Raw genomic sequence first — 12,753 nt, 5'->3', positions numbered from 1 at the left:
CAGGCTGCATGCCCGGTGTGGAGACTCCCGTGTCCTGGGAGCCACAGGCACACAGGCCCCTGGTATGCCCACGTGCACGCTCTCTGTGTGTCTCACCCTGGCAGTTGCGCTCATTGATGAGGAGCTTGTACCCCTTCTTGCAGCTGCACTCGAAGCTGCCCACCGTGTTGCGGCAAATGTGGTCGCAGCCCCCATTGTTGAGGCGACACTCATCTATGTCTGGGAAGCAAGGTGGGACCAGGGGAGGAAGAGGATGAAAGGGAGTAAGGCTGGGAAGGAACCAGGCGGCAGGAGCCCACTTTCCCCACCCCCCCCCCACCCCCGCCCAGCCCCGGCCAGACCACAGAGAGAGGCCTGGGCCTGTCCCTTCTTTCTGTCCCTCTTTCCCCTCCTGTCTCCCTTCCTCAGGGATCTGTGGCCATTAGCCACACCAGGACCTCTGAGAAGGGTACAGTGGGGAATCTGACTGACAGGGCTTGTTGGTGCCCAGCCCAGTGGCTGCTGTTCCCCGAGCCATTCCTGAAAGGAAGGGCCTTGTCTGCCTCCCCAACCCTGCCAGAGCCCCGAGGAGGAAAGGTGGGCAGCCTGGCTCCTCAAAGAGGAGGATCCTGGAGAGGGGCTGGGCAGGAGGGCTGCCAGGAGGGGCCGGCAGGGGAGGGCAGAGGGCTGAGCGGAGAGGCCTGGAGAGACTCAGTCCAGCGCGACAGCTTTCAGCACTCACAAAGGAAGGGGGGCCATAAGGGGCTTCCTTCCTGAGGTCAAGTTCCCCAAGCTGGTGGCAGACAGGACTCAGGCTACTCACCCCTACTCAGGGCAGGGGGCCGGAGGTCAGCCTTCCACTAGGCTCTGAACATACCTGTCAACAGCCTTTCCCAGCAGGAAACCTCCCTACTCTGGGGCAGGGAGGGCTGACCTGCTGCCCCCTCACTCCCCCATCAGCAGCTGGAGAGCCAGGAGACACAAAGGAGCCCAGCCCCCCCTCAGTTCTTACGCCCAGGCCTGACGGGCTATGCTCGAAGAAAGACAGTGGAGTGGACAGCGTGGGACATGATGCCATGCACACGGTGGGCACAGCCCCTACGCCATGGTAATAGCCGGAAAAAGGAAGGGCTCTAAGCCCTTTAGTTGAGGGGCCTTCAGGGAGTTGGTGACGAAGCGAGCAATGGTGTCCCACGTGGTTTCTGAAGCCCCTCAATGATGGGAGTTCACTCCACCCTCGCCACAAACCCCAGGCCGCACGGTGACTGTGGGGACACCGAGCAACCGAGTCAGGCGCCTGTGGTCTCTCAGCGAGTGAGAGGTAGGGTCAGATTTGAACACCGGCAGCCAGGCTCCCCGCTCTCCCTGGGGGTTGCTGAGATTGGCCCAGAGCACAGGGGAAAGGCTGAGGAATGGGGGCTAAGGTTACTCCCACACCTGTGACCTCACTCCGCCGGAATCAGGACTCAAATATCCCCCAAACCCGGGGGCAGCTGTGAAAGGCAGGATCGTTAGCCTATAGAATGAAAACTGGGGGGACCAGGCTGGGTCGGGGCAGGAGGCCCTGGAAACTAGCTACCCTTTTTGACCCTTGAGGAGAGTTAGGATGGCCTCCGGGGGTCAGGTGGTCAGGGCCCAAGGGGGAGAGTCACTTCGGAAGCCCTCCGTTTCAGGTCCAAGCTCAACCCCACCGCCTTTGGTCTCTACGCCCAGCCCTTACCTTTGCAAGTCTTCCTGTCGGGCTGTAGCATGAAGCCCACGGGGCAGCTGCACTGCACACCGGTGGCTGCGTCGTGGCACTTACTGTCGCAGCCCCCGTTGTTGACGGCACAGGTCTCTGAGAGGCAGGGGCAGGGAACGAGGTTATCCACCAGGGGAGCCCCTAAACCTACAGGGCCCAGGAGACCCGAGACCCAGAGGGCAGGCCTCAGGCCCTTTCGAGGGAGCTTGAGCAGAGGCTCCCAATCCCCAGCCCCTCACAGTGCAGCAAGCAGTCGGCTTCCCTGCCCCCTCCTTGATTGAAACAAGGTGGGCCGCAGTGAGGCAGGTACAAGCCAGAGCTGTCAGGCAGGAATGTGCTGGGGGCCAGGAGGCAGAGAGGGGGGGGGGCTAAGCAAGGGTGCTCCTGGCGGCCAGAGAACGAGAGTCTCCCTTCTCCTTCCACCCACCACCTCTGTGGTGGGGTCATCTCACTCTAGGTGGGTCGGGTCGAACCACTCTGGGCTGTCAGTCCATCTGCTCCTGCAGAGCCGCTGCCCAGCTGGCCTGCAAAGGAGCCCAGGCCAAAGCTGGGTGGCTCCCCAGGGGCAGCGGACAGCCGCAGCCGGGCCCCTTCCCCTCTGCCTCCCATGCCCTCAAGCCCTTTTGTTATTCCCAGTGGAGGTGGCTGGTAGCTTTGTGGCTGGGTTCCTTTCTCCTGGGGTGGCAGGTATTATCTGGGGCAGGAGGAGAGGGGCCCAGGGGACAGAGTCCAAGGGGAGAGGAGGCTCTGAGGAATGTGCTGGAAGGGTTACGGCACAGGGAGCACCATAAACCAAACACCTTCCTTCAATGCCCTCCTCCCGCTGCCCCTCAAGATGGAGGGGTTGGTGTGGGTGTGTGTGGTGGGCCACTCACTCCCCCTACTTTCTGAATTCCAAGCAGGGAGAAAAACAGGCTGAGACAGAGAGAGAGGGAGGGCTGAGTCCCAAGGAAGACCCTAAGCTCACAGTATGCATGGCCCTCACGGGTGGATGGGGGTGGGGGTGGGTGAGGCACCCACAGACTGATCACTCTCTGGGAAAGCCCAGAATCCTCCCACCACAGAGAGACATAAGCCAGAGACCTCAGCGAGGGAGAGAGGAAGTGGTTCTCAGAATCAGTGCTAGTGTCTCCTGGAGCCCATCGCCCCTCAGACACCCCAATTCTGCCTGTGGGCCAGGGCCTGGCGGGGAGCCGTCATGGTGGGATCTCCTGTTCCATTCCTGCCGTAGCTTACCCGGAGGTTCCCCCAAACTGTGGAAGGAACCTCGATTTTGTGCTCCTGGCTCGGTCAATACTCTGAGTGCCTGAGCACACAAAGACAACCCCCAAGTCCTGGGGAGGAGCCTGGCCTGAGTCTGGGTGGCTTCTGAGCTGTCCAGGATGGACAGCAGCAGAGCTGGCACACCGTGGCTCCCCGGGCTGGGCCCAGAAGTTGGGTAGGACCACCCACTCCTAAGGACAGCCCTCTCCCAGGCAGCGTGGGGTCAGCAGTAGGCCCATGCCCTTTTCCCTCCTGGCTCCGGTGTTCTCAACCAGGGGTTCACAGGAGGCTCTACGCACTATCTCTTCCCCAGGGGACTGTGCTCCATGCCTCACAGCATCGTCAACGGAGGGCCGGGGAGGAGAGCAGCTTGCCTGGGGTCAGCCGGTTAGAAGGGGCAGAGCCAGGATTCAATCTCGGGGCCTGAACCTAAGGCCATGCTCTCAGTGATTAGCAGGTGAGTTAGCCAGGGCTGTGGGCCACTGTGGGGTGGTTTCTAACGCTCTCCTGCTCCTCCCCCAGGTGGCATGGTGGGCACAGTGCAGCTGGCTGGGACTGAGGCTGTGTGGAAAGGCAGAGAGGGTTGGATGCCTGCGGTGTTAAGAGGGTGGGAAGGGGGAGCAGAGAGGAAGGCCAGAAGAACATGAAGGACAAAGACAAGGCCATTGCTGGAGGGTGCAGGCTTCCAGCACCTGGGCTGCCTGCCCGGGAGGGAGCCCTGCTGGCAGGCTGGGGCCCGTGGGCATGCGGTTAGTGGGAGCCCCCAGCGAGTTAGCCCTTCCCCTAGCAAGCTGGTGAGCGCAAGCGGTGGGAGGACATATTTACCATTAGAAATGGCCTGAGGGGGGCCGAGCTGCTCTAGCTTCCTTTCCCCTGTTTGACATCGTAAAAGAGCTGTTTAGACACCGGGCAGGAGCCCCCTCCCCACACCCGTCTCCACCCTGTAGGACCAGGAGCCCTGGGGGCCCCCAAGAGCAGCCCGAGCCCAAGCCTTATCCTGCCCGGGTCCTCGAAGAAGCATGACTCCTGCCAAGAGGTCAGACCTTGACCTGGGAGACCCTCCCTCGCCCAGCACGCTGCTGTCAGCAAAGGGGGACGCAGTCTCACAAACTCCCCAATTGGAATGTGCCGATGGCCCCAGACAGCATCATTTCCTCCCACCAGGGTTGGGCACGAAGGTCAAGGAGAACTTCCGAACGGGGTGTGGTGCATGCTCCTGGGGCAGGTCCCTGTGCGCCTCCCCCCCACCCCCACCCCCACTGCCCTGTCTTGTGTCTGGGGAAAGTCGGAAGCAGGCAGCATAGATGGGTGCCAGGGGTACCCTGCGCCTGATGTGCATGGTTTTACACAATGATGGTTTCTACACCTTCCCGTCCCCAGCACGGCGTAGGCCACCAGAGGAAGGGCTAACCATACTCTGCGTGCCCCCCACCCCCACCATGTCCAGAGAGCAAGCATGCCTCCAAACCCTTCCCTGCCAATCTCCCTCCTCCACAGGGACACCACCTTGCCCTGCCACCTTCCTCCACACTCTGCAAGCCCAAAGTCAGAGGCCTGCTCTGAAGACACAAGGCATGAAGCTTCAGGAATGGTGCGGTTTACACTTGTGCGTGCCACCTGAAGTGGGTAAGGGAGAGCCTAGCGATTCAGGAAGAGGCGTTAAGAGGGCTCCAGCCTGGGGTGAGGGGTGGCAGCTGGGGCTGGTGAACAGGTGGACGCCAAGGAGTACCACTGGAATGGGGACTGGAGAGATGGCAGTGGGGGGCTGGAGAGGGGAGATAAAGGTGAGGGAGAAGAAGGGTACAGAGGAAAATACTTGGAGCCAAGAAACCTCACCTGTCAGGGCAGGGCTGGTGGCCCCAGGAAAAGAGCATCCGCCCACCCCAGTCCCAGACTGGTGTGAGTGGGCTGTGGCAGCAGCTGGCGGACCAGGCTGGCCAGCAAGAACCCAGTCAGACCAAGCTGCCACAGGTCCCCAGTCCCCACCACAGCCTGGGGCAGCAGACTGGCCATAGGTCCAGGGGTGACAGGGGCCTGGGGCATGGAGGGAGCCTGGCTCGCCCTTCAGACCCTCGTTGAGCTGCCTTTGGTAGGCCTAGCATTATGTGGGTGTTCGACCCCCTCACCACTGCTCCGCACCCCGACCCTGGTGTCCACGGTACTGCCCCCCCTTCCCGGGTGGAATGGACTCTCCCCTGGCCTCACCCACCGATGCATGTCTTCCCGTCGGTGTGGAGCACAAACTTGACGTGGCAGCCACACCGGGGGCCCTGCTCAGTGTCATCGCACGTGTGCTGGCAGCCGCCGTTGCCATAGTTGCAGGTCACTGTGCACAGAGGGGGCAGAGCCTGTCAGCCTCCGTGCCCTGGGCACCACGGTCCCCTCCCGGCCCCACCTGCCTCAGCCCACCACACTCACATTTACAGTCCCGCTGGTTCTTGGTGAGCTCGAAGCCGGGGCGGCATTCACAAGCAATGCCCCCCTTGGGGGTCTCCCGGCAAATGTGGGCACAGCCGTGGTTCTTGTTCATGCAGTTCATTCCTTCTAAAGGGGGAGAAGGGGTGAAAGTTCAGCGTCCGGAGCTCCTGCAGGAGCAAGGAGCTGCAGGGGCTACTGGGAGCCTGGAAAACGGGGAGAGTGCCCAGAATTCCCGTTACTTCACGGGAGGGGCCCGGCTCTCCCCGCCTCACTGGCGGCCGGTTCTGCTTTCAGAGCTGGGTCGGGAGAAGCATAAATCAGCAGCTGTTGCTAGGGAAACCCTCACGACCACCCCATCCTTCCAACAACCCCCAAACGTCTGCGCAGCTGCCAGTCAGGTGTACCGGCTGCGTTTAGGAGGGCATCGAGGAATAAGACAAGGTCCCTTCCCGCAAAGAGCTTCCAGTCGAGTCAGGAGGAAGATGAGTGACTGGCTCTGTACTGCGGGCAGGGACTGAAGGCGAGGGCATTCTCTCCAAGTGCTGTGCCCCATGGGGTTTGATTTAGTAGCATTACTACACTCCCACTTCAGGCAGGCACTGAATGCTGGGGACACAACGTGAATACACACCGCCCCTGGCCTCAGGGTGGTCACAGCCTAGCGGGGCAGGCAGACAGAGAAAGAGATGTACCCCACTGTCCTGCCTGACCCCCCAACCTAACCCCAGGGATAAGGTATTGTAGTTTCTGCTCAGGCATCCCGTTTGGGCTGTCAGATGCCCGGGGCTGGACAGGCCACCCCCCACCCCGATTCCAACCCCAAGTGAATTTGTTCCTATACGCAGTGTTCACAGAGGCCTTCGGGCGCGACCGGGTTAAGGGCCAAGTGAGGGTGAACCTGGGGGCAGGAAGGGGGCAGTCGGCGGGGCTGACCTTCTGGGCGCTGGATGCAGGTGTGCTGGTTGTCGCTGAGGAAGAAGCCTTCGCGGCAATGGCACTCATAGCTGCCCATCATGTTGACGCAGCTCTGCTGACAGCCCCCGTTGCCCTCGGAGCACTCGTCCACGTCTGTGCAGGAGATGGGGGTGGGGGGTCCCCACAGCCAGCATCAGACCAAGCCAGGCAGTGCCCAGCCCGCACCAGCTGAGTCCCACTGGGCCTGGGGAGGGCACCTGAGCCTGGCTCCTCTAGATGGGGACTTGCCTCCCTGCCCTCACCGGCTGAAATTGGGCCTTGGGGCGCAATGAAGACAAAGATGGAGACAGGGCCTGGGAGTGGCAACAGGCTGCCAATTGGTGGTAGTGCAGTCAGAGACCCAGAGGCCCTGAGAGACGGCCGTGCCATGGTGCTGAGATTGGAGGGCAGGGGGAAGGGGCAGGAGAGCCTGGCCTTCTCGTAGGGCAGGGACCATTTTGAGGACAGGCCATAGCCCGGTCCTCTCCCCCTCCCCCCAGGCCTGGGCTCACAGCCATCTCCCTTAGCTTTTCTCCTATTTTGGTTTAACAAAACAAAAATCTGGCAGCTTGGCCGAAAGGGATGGGGGTGAGCTGCCAGGCCACACCCTAAAGGGTGATGGGGAGCAGTGGGCTCACCCCCAAACCACCACCCCAGACCCGAGAGCCAAGCTGACCCTGGGGCTCCATGACATCACTGGGGCTCTCCCAAGTCCACAGCCCGCCTCAGCTGGCCCTGGTCTAGGACGCCCCCAGGGCTTCAAATGAAGGCTTAAAATCTGGGTTCCTTAGGGCCTCATCTGCCCCGCTTCCCATCTCCTGAGGGTCTAACTCCATCCTGGCCAAGGGCAGCGGGGCTCAGCCCGGGCGGGCTCCTGCCGGTCCGATGCACCTGTTGGAAACACTATTCCTAGCCCCCAACATCGCTCACCGCACCCCTGCCCTCTCCGCACTGCCATCTCCTGCTCATGGCCAAGCCTGCATTCTGTCTGCTGCTGGCTGAGCTACTCCAGCCTGATGGGCTGGCCACCCTAGGCAAGCTCTTTCCATCAGTTCTCCGGGAGGAAACTAAGGCAAACATGGACTGCGTTCTCAGGGGTCCTAGAGAGTCAAGGGCAGAGTTGAGATTTTGAGCCTGAACTCTGGAGAGCCCAGACTCCAAACACACTGCCATCGAGTCAGTGCTGACTCACAGCGACCCCCTGTGGGTTTCTGAAGCTGTAACTTGACGGGAGGAGAAAGGCCAGTCTTTCTCCCGAGGAGGCGTTGGTGGTTCTGAACCGCCGACCATGCGGATCGCAGCCCAACGCGTAACCACCAGGGCGCTGATATCTCCTCCCTGTAACCCCTTTCCTACTGACAATTCTGCAGTTCTGACCCTTTGGGGGCAGACATCTTTCACATCCGCAGAGGCTGTGGAGTAAGCAATGGGCTGCTAACCGCAAGGTCAGCAGTTCAAACCCACCAGCTATTCCAAGGGAGACCAGTGAGGCCGTCTGCTCCTGTAAAGGCTTACAGTCTCAGAAACCCTGTAGAGGGTCCCTATGAGTCAGAATCAACCCCATGGCCGTGGGTTTGACAGACCACAGTTTAGTTCAGTTCACTGGAGTGTCTCTTTTGCCTGTACCTGCTCTTGCGACGAAGGGGTTCAAGACTGCTTGAGGCCCCAGGATGGGGAGAGTCAGCCTGCACAGGCCAGCCATCAGCCCCTGGAAAAGCACCAGCCACATCGCCATTCCCTCCACTGACCAAGGATGTACCATCTGCTAAGGACTCTCCCCGGCCTGTCCCACGAGTTCTCAGGTGACCCATCCGGCAGCCCTTTCTGGACACAGCAGCAGCCAGTCGCCGTGGAGTGGACTCCAGCACTCGTACATCAGAGGAAAACTGACAGACTTTTCTCAAGGTCTCCAGGCCTTTCTTCAAAAGTGCCCCTGGTGGATCGGAAGCTCCAACCTTTTGATCCGGAGCTGAAGTTCCGGGAGCAGCGTCCCTCCTACCACACCCCACTGTGGCCGGACACATTCATCCCCAGCCCCCGACCCTCACCCCGGGAGGCACCCCAGCAGCATCTCCTCTGACCTCTGATGTCGCCCATCCACAGGCTGGGCAGGGTCCACCCTGCCTGGCCGCTCTCAAAGGGCCACTGAGGGGGCTCTTTTCTCCTCCCTTTCTTCCCCTTCCTGCCTGGGAACCCAGACGTGCTCACCCAGGCAGTTGTGCCCATCGTGCGCCAAGTGGAATCCGTCGTAGCAGGTGCACCGGTAATTGCCGGGGATGTTGACGCAGTCGTGCACGCAGCCCGCGTTGTCCTCCCGCTCACACTCATCCACGTCTGCGGGGCACACACACAGGGGCAGGGCCCCGCTGAATGCTCCTGCCTGGCCCCCCGTCCACTCCTGGAAGCGGCCGTGCGGGTTTTCACATACAGAACCCTGGACATGCGTGTGCGTGCGTGTGCAGTGACTCATAGCCTATAAGACATTTTCCCTTTGCTCTTCCACCCGACTCGTCATAAACCGCTTCTCATGTCTCCACCCCACCTCTCCAATGAGCATCGTCAGGACAAGTCACAGCATATCCCACGGGGCCGCTGCATCATCATTCACCAGCCCTCTGCCCACTGTGAGGACACTGCAGCTGTGTCCCACTTAGTTGACTGTGGACAATGCACCCGAGGGCCGCTTCAGCCACGTGGTGTTTGATTTCTCTGCCTTTCCTTTTGAGTAAACCCCGAAGAGTGGATTCCTGGGTCAAGGGTGTAAATCACTTTTAAGAATCCCTACTAGGTATTACAGGATCCCTTTCTGGATTCTTCCTGCCAGGAATTAATGAGTGAGCCCCTCTTCTGAAGGCTTCACAACTCCGAGGGTCATAAAGTTAAACTAACAGCTCGAGGCTGCTTTAATTATGGGGAGGGGGGCAGAGAGATGTGTTTGTGTACCCGCAGAGAGTGAACTCCCTCCAGGGGGGTGGTCATTTGTTCCCATTCTTTGGAGGGGGAGCATGCCCGGGGGGGCACGAGGCTGAGCCCTGGGTGCCCCAGCGGGGCTGTGCAGGTGCCCCCTCCGCAGGCCCAGCCTCACCTTTGCAGTGCTTCCCGTCCCCCGTGTAGCCCGACTTGCAGGTGCACTTGTAGGACCTCGGGGTGTTCTGGCAGATGGCGTCAATGTGGCAGTGATCGGTCCCCTCCACACACTCGTCCACATCTGGCAGGGGGAGGGGGCGCATGAGACCCTCTCTGGAGGACAGATTCCCCAAGGGTAGAATGCCCTCTTCTCTAAGCAGATGCTCCTTACTGCCACCTCCTGGGGTTTCAGAGCAAGCGGAGCAACGCTGGTCACTGCAGAGAAAGAGCCCTACTGCCCTCGGACGTACCTGGCCCACACAGACAGCGGAGACGCCTTAACATGAATCGTGAATCGCTCCTCTGCATAAGGGTTTGCCCTTTGGTCACGAAGCCACCAAACAAGCTACCCTTACACCGTGAAGCACACTCTCACTAGCCAGAACCCCAACCCAGTGCCACCAAGAGGCTCTACCCAACGAGTGAGCCCACCGGACAGAAACTGCTCCCCGGGCTGCACCTCAGCAGGCGGCCACAGCTTTCTCCCCTGTAACCGCTGCTGGGAAGACCCACCAACCATGCGGCTCGCAGCCAAGCACGCTAACCCCTGGCCACCAAGGTGCCTCGCACGCTTGATCGGACATATTCAACAGGGCGAACGTGTTCCCCTTCCTGAGGAGCAGGCTTAGGGAGGAGGGGCAAGAGAGAAGGCCAAGGAGGGGCAACAGTGAGGCCCAGGGCCGCTGTAAGGACGAGAGGCAGAAAGGAAGATTTGGAAACCTGAGGAGCTGCCTTACGATTCACTTGAGACCAAGCCTGCTCCCACTTGCCCACCTCGGCGCCAGGAAGCTTTAGGAGAGATGTTCCATCCGGGAGATTTCCGTAGGCTCCCGCGCTGGCAACAGAGGTGCTCCCGCAGCCGGCAGGGGCTGGCACCAGTATCCTGATGCCCGACAAGCCCAGCCCATCCACTAACCACCCACTGTAAGCCCAGGTGGTCATCTCGTTGGCCCTCGCTGTACTGTGAGCACTGGATACAGTGTCCCAAGGCCACCCAAGAGCCAAGCGCTCAAATGACAATGGAAGAGAGGTCGTTCAAGGAAGGACAGAGAGAACTGTCTGGGTCTTTGGGGGCGAAACGCTTATGCCTGAGATAATGCCTGGTGCCCACAGCGCTGCACTGAAGGGGGGCAGCTGGGTTTTGGGTTCAGCTGAAAGCCCTTCGCTGAAGGCGTTTGTGAAAACTGCTGTGTTGGAGGTGGTGTAGGCACAAAGGTAAACTCCTGTCCAGCCACAAGGAGAGACAAAGAAGAAACAACATGTGCTTTAGAACCACGGAAGCCGAGGAGGAAAGGGGGTGGGTAGGAGGACGCAGCTCATCAGGGCTGCACAGTTGACTCCACTCACCCCTTCTGCCCTCCCCTCCCCGATTCTGGTCACAGCATTTTTAAAAAACCTCCTTCGGGGATTCTGAGGACCCCTGGTTGTGCAGCGGCCAAGCTGACAGCTGTTAACCGAAAGGTCAGTGGTTTGAACCCACTAGCCAACTGCTCCAAGGGAGAAGGATGTGGCGGCCTGCTTCCGAGAGGCAGTCCTGTGGGGGCAGTTCTGCCCTGCGTCAGAATAACAGTCAGGGTGGCGTGTTCCAGGCCATTCTAATGAGCTCTGGCTACGTGGTGAGTGGTTAACCTCAAGGTCAGCAGCGCTCCGTGGGAGAGCGGTGAGGTTTTCTGTCTCCATAAAGAGTGACAGCTTGGAAGCCCACAGGGGCAGTTCCACCCTGCCCGGTCGGGGCACTGCGAGGTGGAATGGATTCGATGGCAGTGGCTTTGGTCTTCTGGCTTCATGTGCAGGCAGGGAGAGTGTGGGCGTTTAGGGAAGATCAGAGAGGAAGGGATTATTTCTAGCGGTGAGCAGGAAATCCGAGACAATACAGAAGTGGCGCGCATGCGTGCGGTGGGCTCAGAAACCAACAGTCTGACTTCCGAGCGCGGTCTGTGGACCATACCTGGGCTTTGTGAAAAAGCAGGTGGTGGTCGGGTCTTACCACATCCAACTGAATGGAAAATCCCTGAGGCGCTTCATAGATCTATATTTTTTAACTGAATGAATGAATGGAGTAGACCAGTCAGCTCCCTAATGTTGAGACACCTGTGAGTCCCAGTTTGAAACTGTTACCAGTCCCCTGCGTCTGTGTTACAAGGAACGCCTAGGGGCCAGGCTGACGCTTCCTGGAGTTAAGAAGAAAAGTGACATTTGGGAAGGGGTCCCCAAACATCTGGCCTCAAGTCCTCTGGGCTGCTTCTATTCAGCTCGAGCTCCACGCCCCCCACCCCTACTATTCTGCAGCGGAATCTAAGCGGAATCTAAGCGTCTGCCCTCCCACCTCACTCAGGCCCCGCAGTCCTGGGATCGCCCGGGAAACCATTGCAATGAGCGAGCAAGGTCTTGCCTCTAGGGAAGACAGGAGGCACCTTACCACCTGTGGATCGGTAGGGGCAGAGTGAGGAGGCAGTTCATGCGATGGGGAGCTACCAGTAAATTTGTAGAGGACTTATGGAGGTTCCTCAGTAAGGCAGAAACAAGCCAGGGAAAGAAAACACAAGTGTTTTCCACTAAAGTGAACAACAGAAAAGTGGTGAGCCCACCCATCGTTGGCCCCCCCACCCCCACCCCAGGTGCAGAAAACTCACAAGACCCTGGAAAACAAGCCTGTCCCATCAAGTTCTGGCCCCCACAGGTTTCACTGTTTTAGGAAATGAGCTAGGGTCAAAAGACCACACATTCCAGGAACAATGGAAGCTCTGCCCCTCTTGAGAGGCTTCTCTGATTCTCTGGGTCCTAGTCTTTGAAACGGGGGGGCCAGTGCCTGCTCCTGAGGGCCCGTGGCTGTCGAGATCACTGTGGGAAAAGCCTAATGCCGTGTCCGGCACACAGCAGGCATGGTAGATAGAATTATCTAGAAGCTTCGGAGAAGTATTACATCACTGGCTTCACAAGCTGCATGTCAAGTGGTTAGCAGCCTGGAGTGGCGAGTGGCCGTGAACTTCCATCATTCCAGAAAGTTCCATGGGGCAGCTCTGGTCTGGGGGCATTCTGAATAAGGGAGGCCCCTTGCAGACAGCAGTGCCTCTTAGCCCAGTCTCTAATGCCCGCCCACCAAACAACCTTCTCGTGCATGTGTCTGGTAGGAAAGTGTGGGGAGACACCGGCAGGATTCCTTGGAGTGGTGCCATCCTGCTGCTGCTGCGCATAAAAGTGAGCCCCCAGAGCAGCGGGAAGAGGGAGCTCATGGCCAGCAAGAGCCAGCGTGGAGCGTGTCCTCTGCACCG

General features: G+C 59.7%; 1 protein-coding gene across 3 annotated transcripts in view; it reads right to left on the bottom strand.

The window, feature by feature from the left end:
• SCUBE3 (signal peptide, CUB domain and EGF like domain containing 3) overlaps positions 1 to 12,753 on the bottom strand; it is a 36,583-nt gene that overhangs the window by 11,905 nt on the left and 11,925 nt on the right. For 2 of the 3 annotated variants that reach the window (XM_075555510.1, XM_075555512.1), the window contains exons 2-9: positions 9,441 to 9,563; positions 8,564 to 8,689; positions 6,335 to 6,469; positions 5,402 to 5,527; positions 5,193 to 5,309; positions 3,809 to 3,856; positions 1,700 to 1,816; positions 97 to 219 (exon numbers count right to left, since the gene is read on the bottom strand). In XM_075555510.1, coding sequence (XP_075411625.1) covers positions 97 to 219; positions 1,700 to 1,816; positions 3,809 to 3,856; positions 5,193 to 5,309; positions 5,402 to 5,527; positions 6,335 to 6,469; positions 8,564 to 8,689; positions 9,441 to 9,563 — 915 coding nt within the window. The remainder of the gene's footprint in view (positions 1 to 96; positions 220 to 1,699; positions 1,817 to 3,808; positions 3,857 to 5,192; positions 5,310 to 5,401; positions 5,528 to 6,334; positions 6,470 to 8,563; positions 8,690 to 9,440; positions 9,564 to 12,753) is intronic. The other variant, XM_075555511.1, reaches the window with a different exon arrangement.

Source organism: Tenrec ecaudatus, chromosome 7, assembly GCF_050624435.1.
Source record: "Tenrec ecaudatus isolate mTenEca1 chromosome 7, mTenEca1.hap1, whole genome shotgun sequence".
Classification (NCBI taxonomy): domain Eukaryota; kingdom Metazoa; phylum Chordata; class Mammalia; order Afrosoricida; family Tenrecidae; genus Tenrec; species Tenrec ecaudatus.
This window is presented reverse-complemented; position numbering and strand designations above follow the sequence as displayed.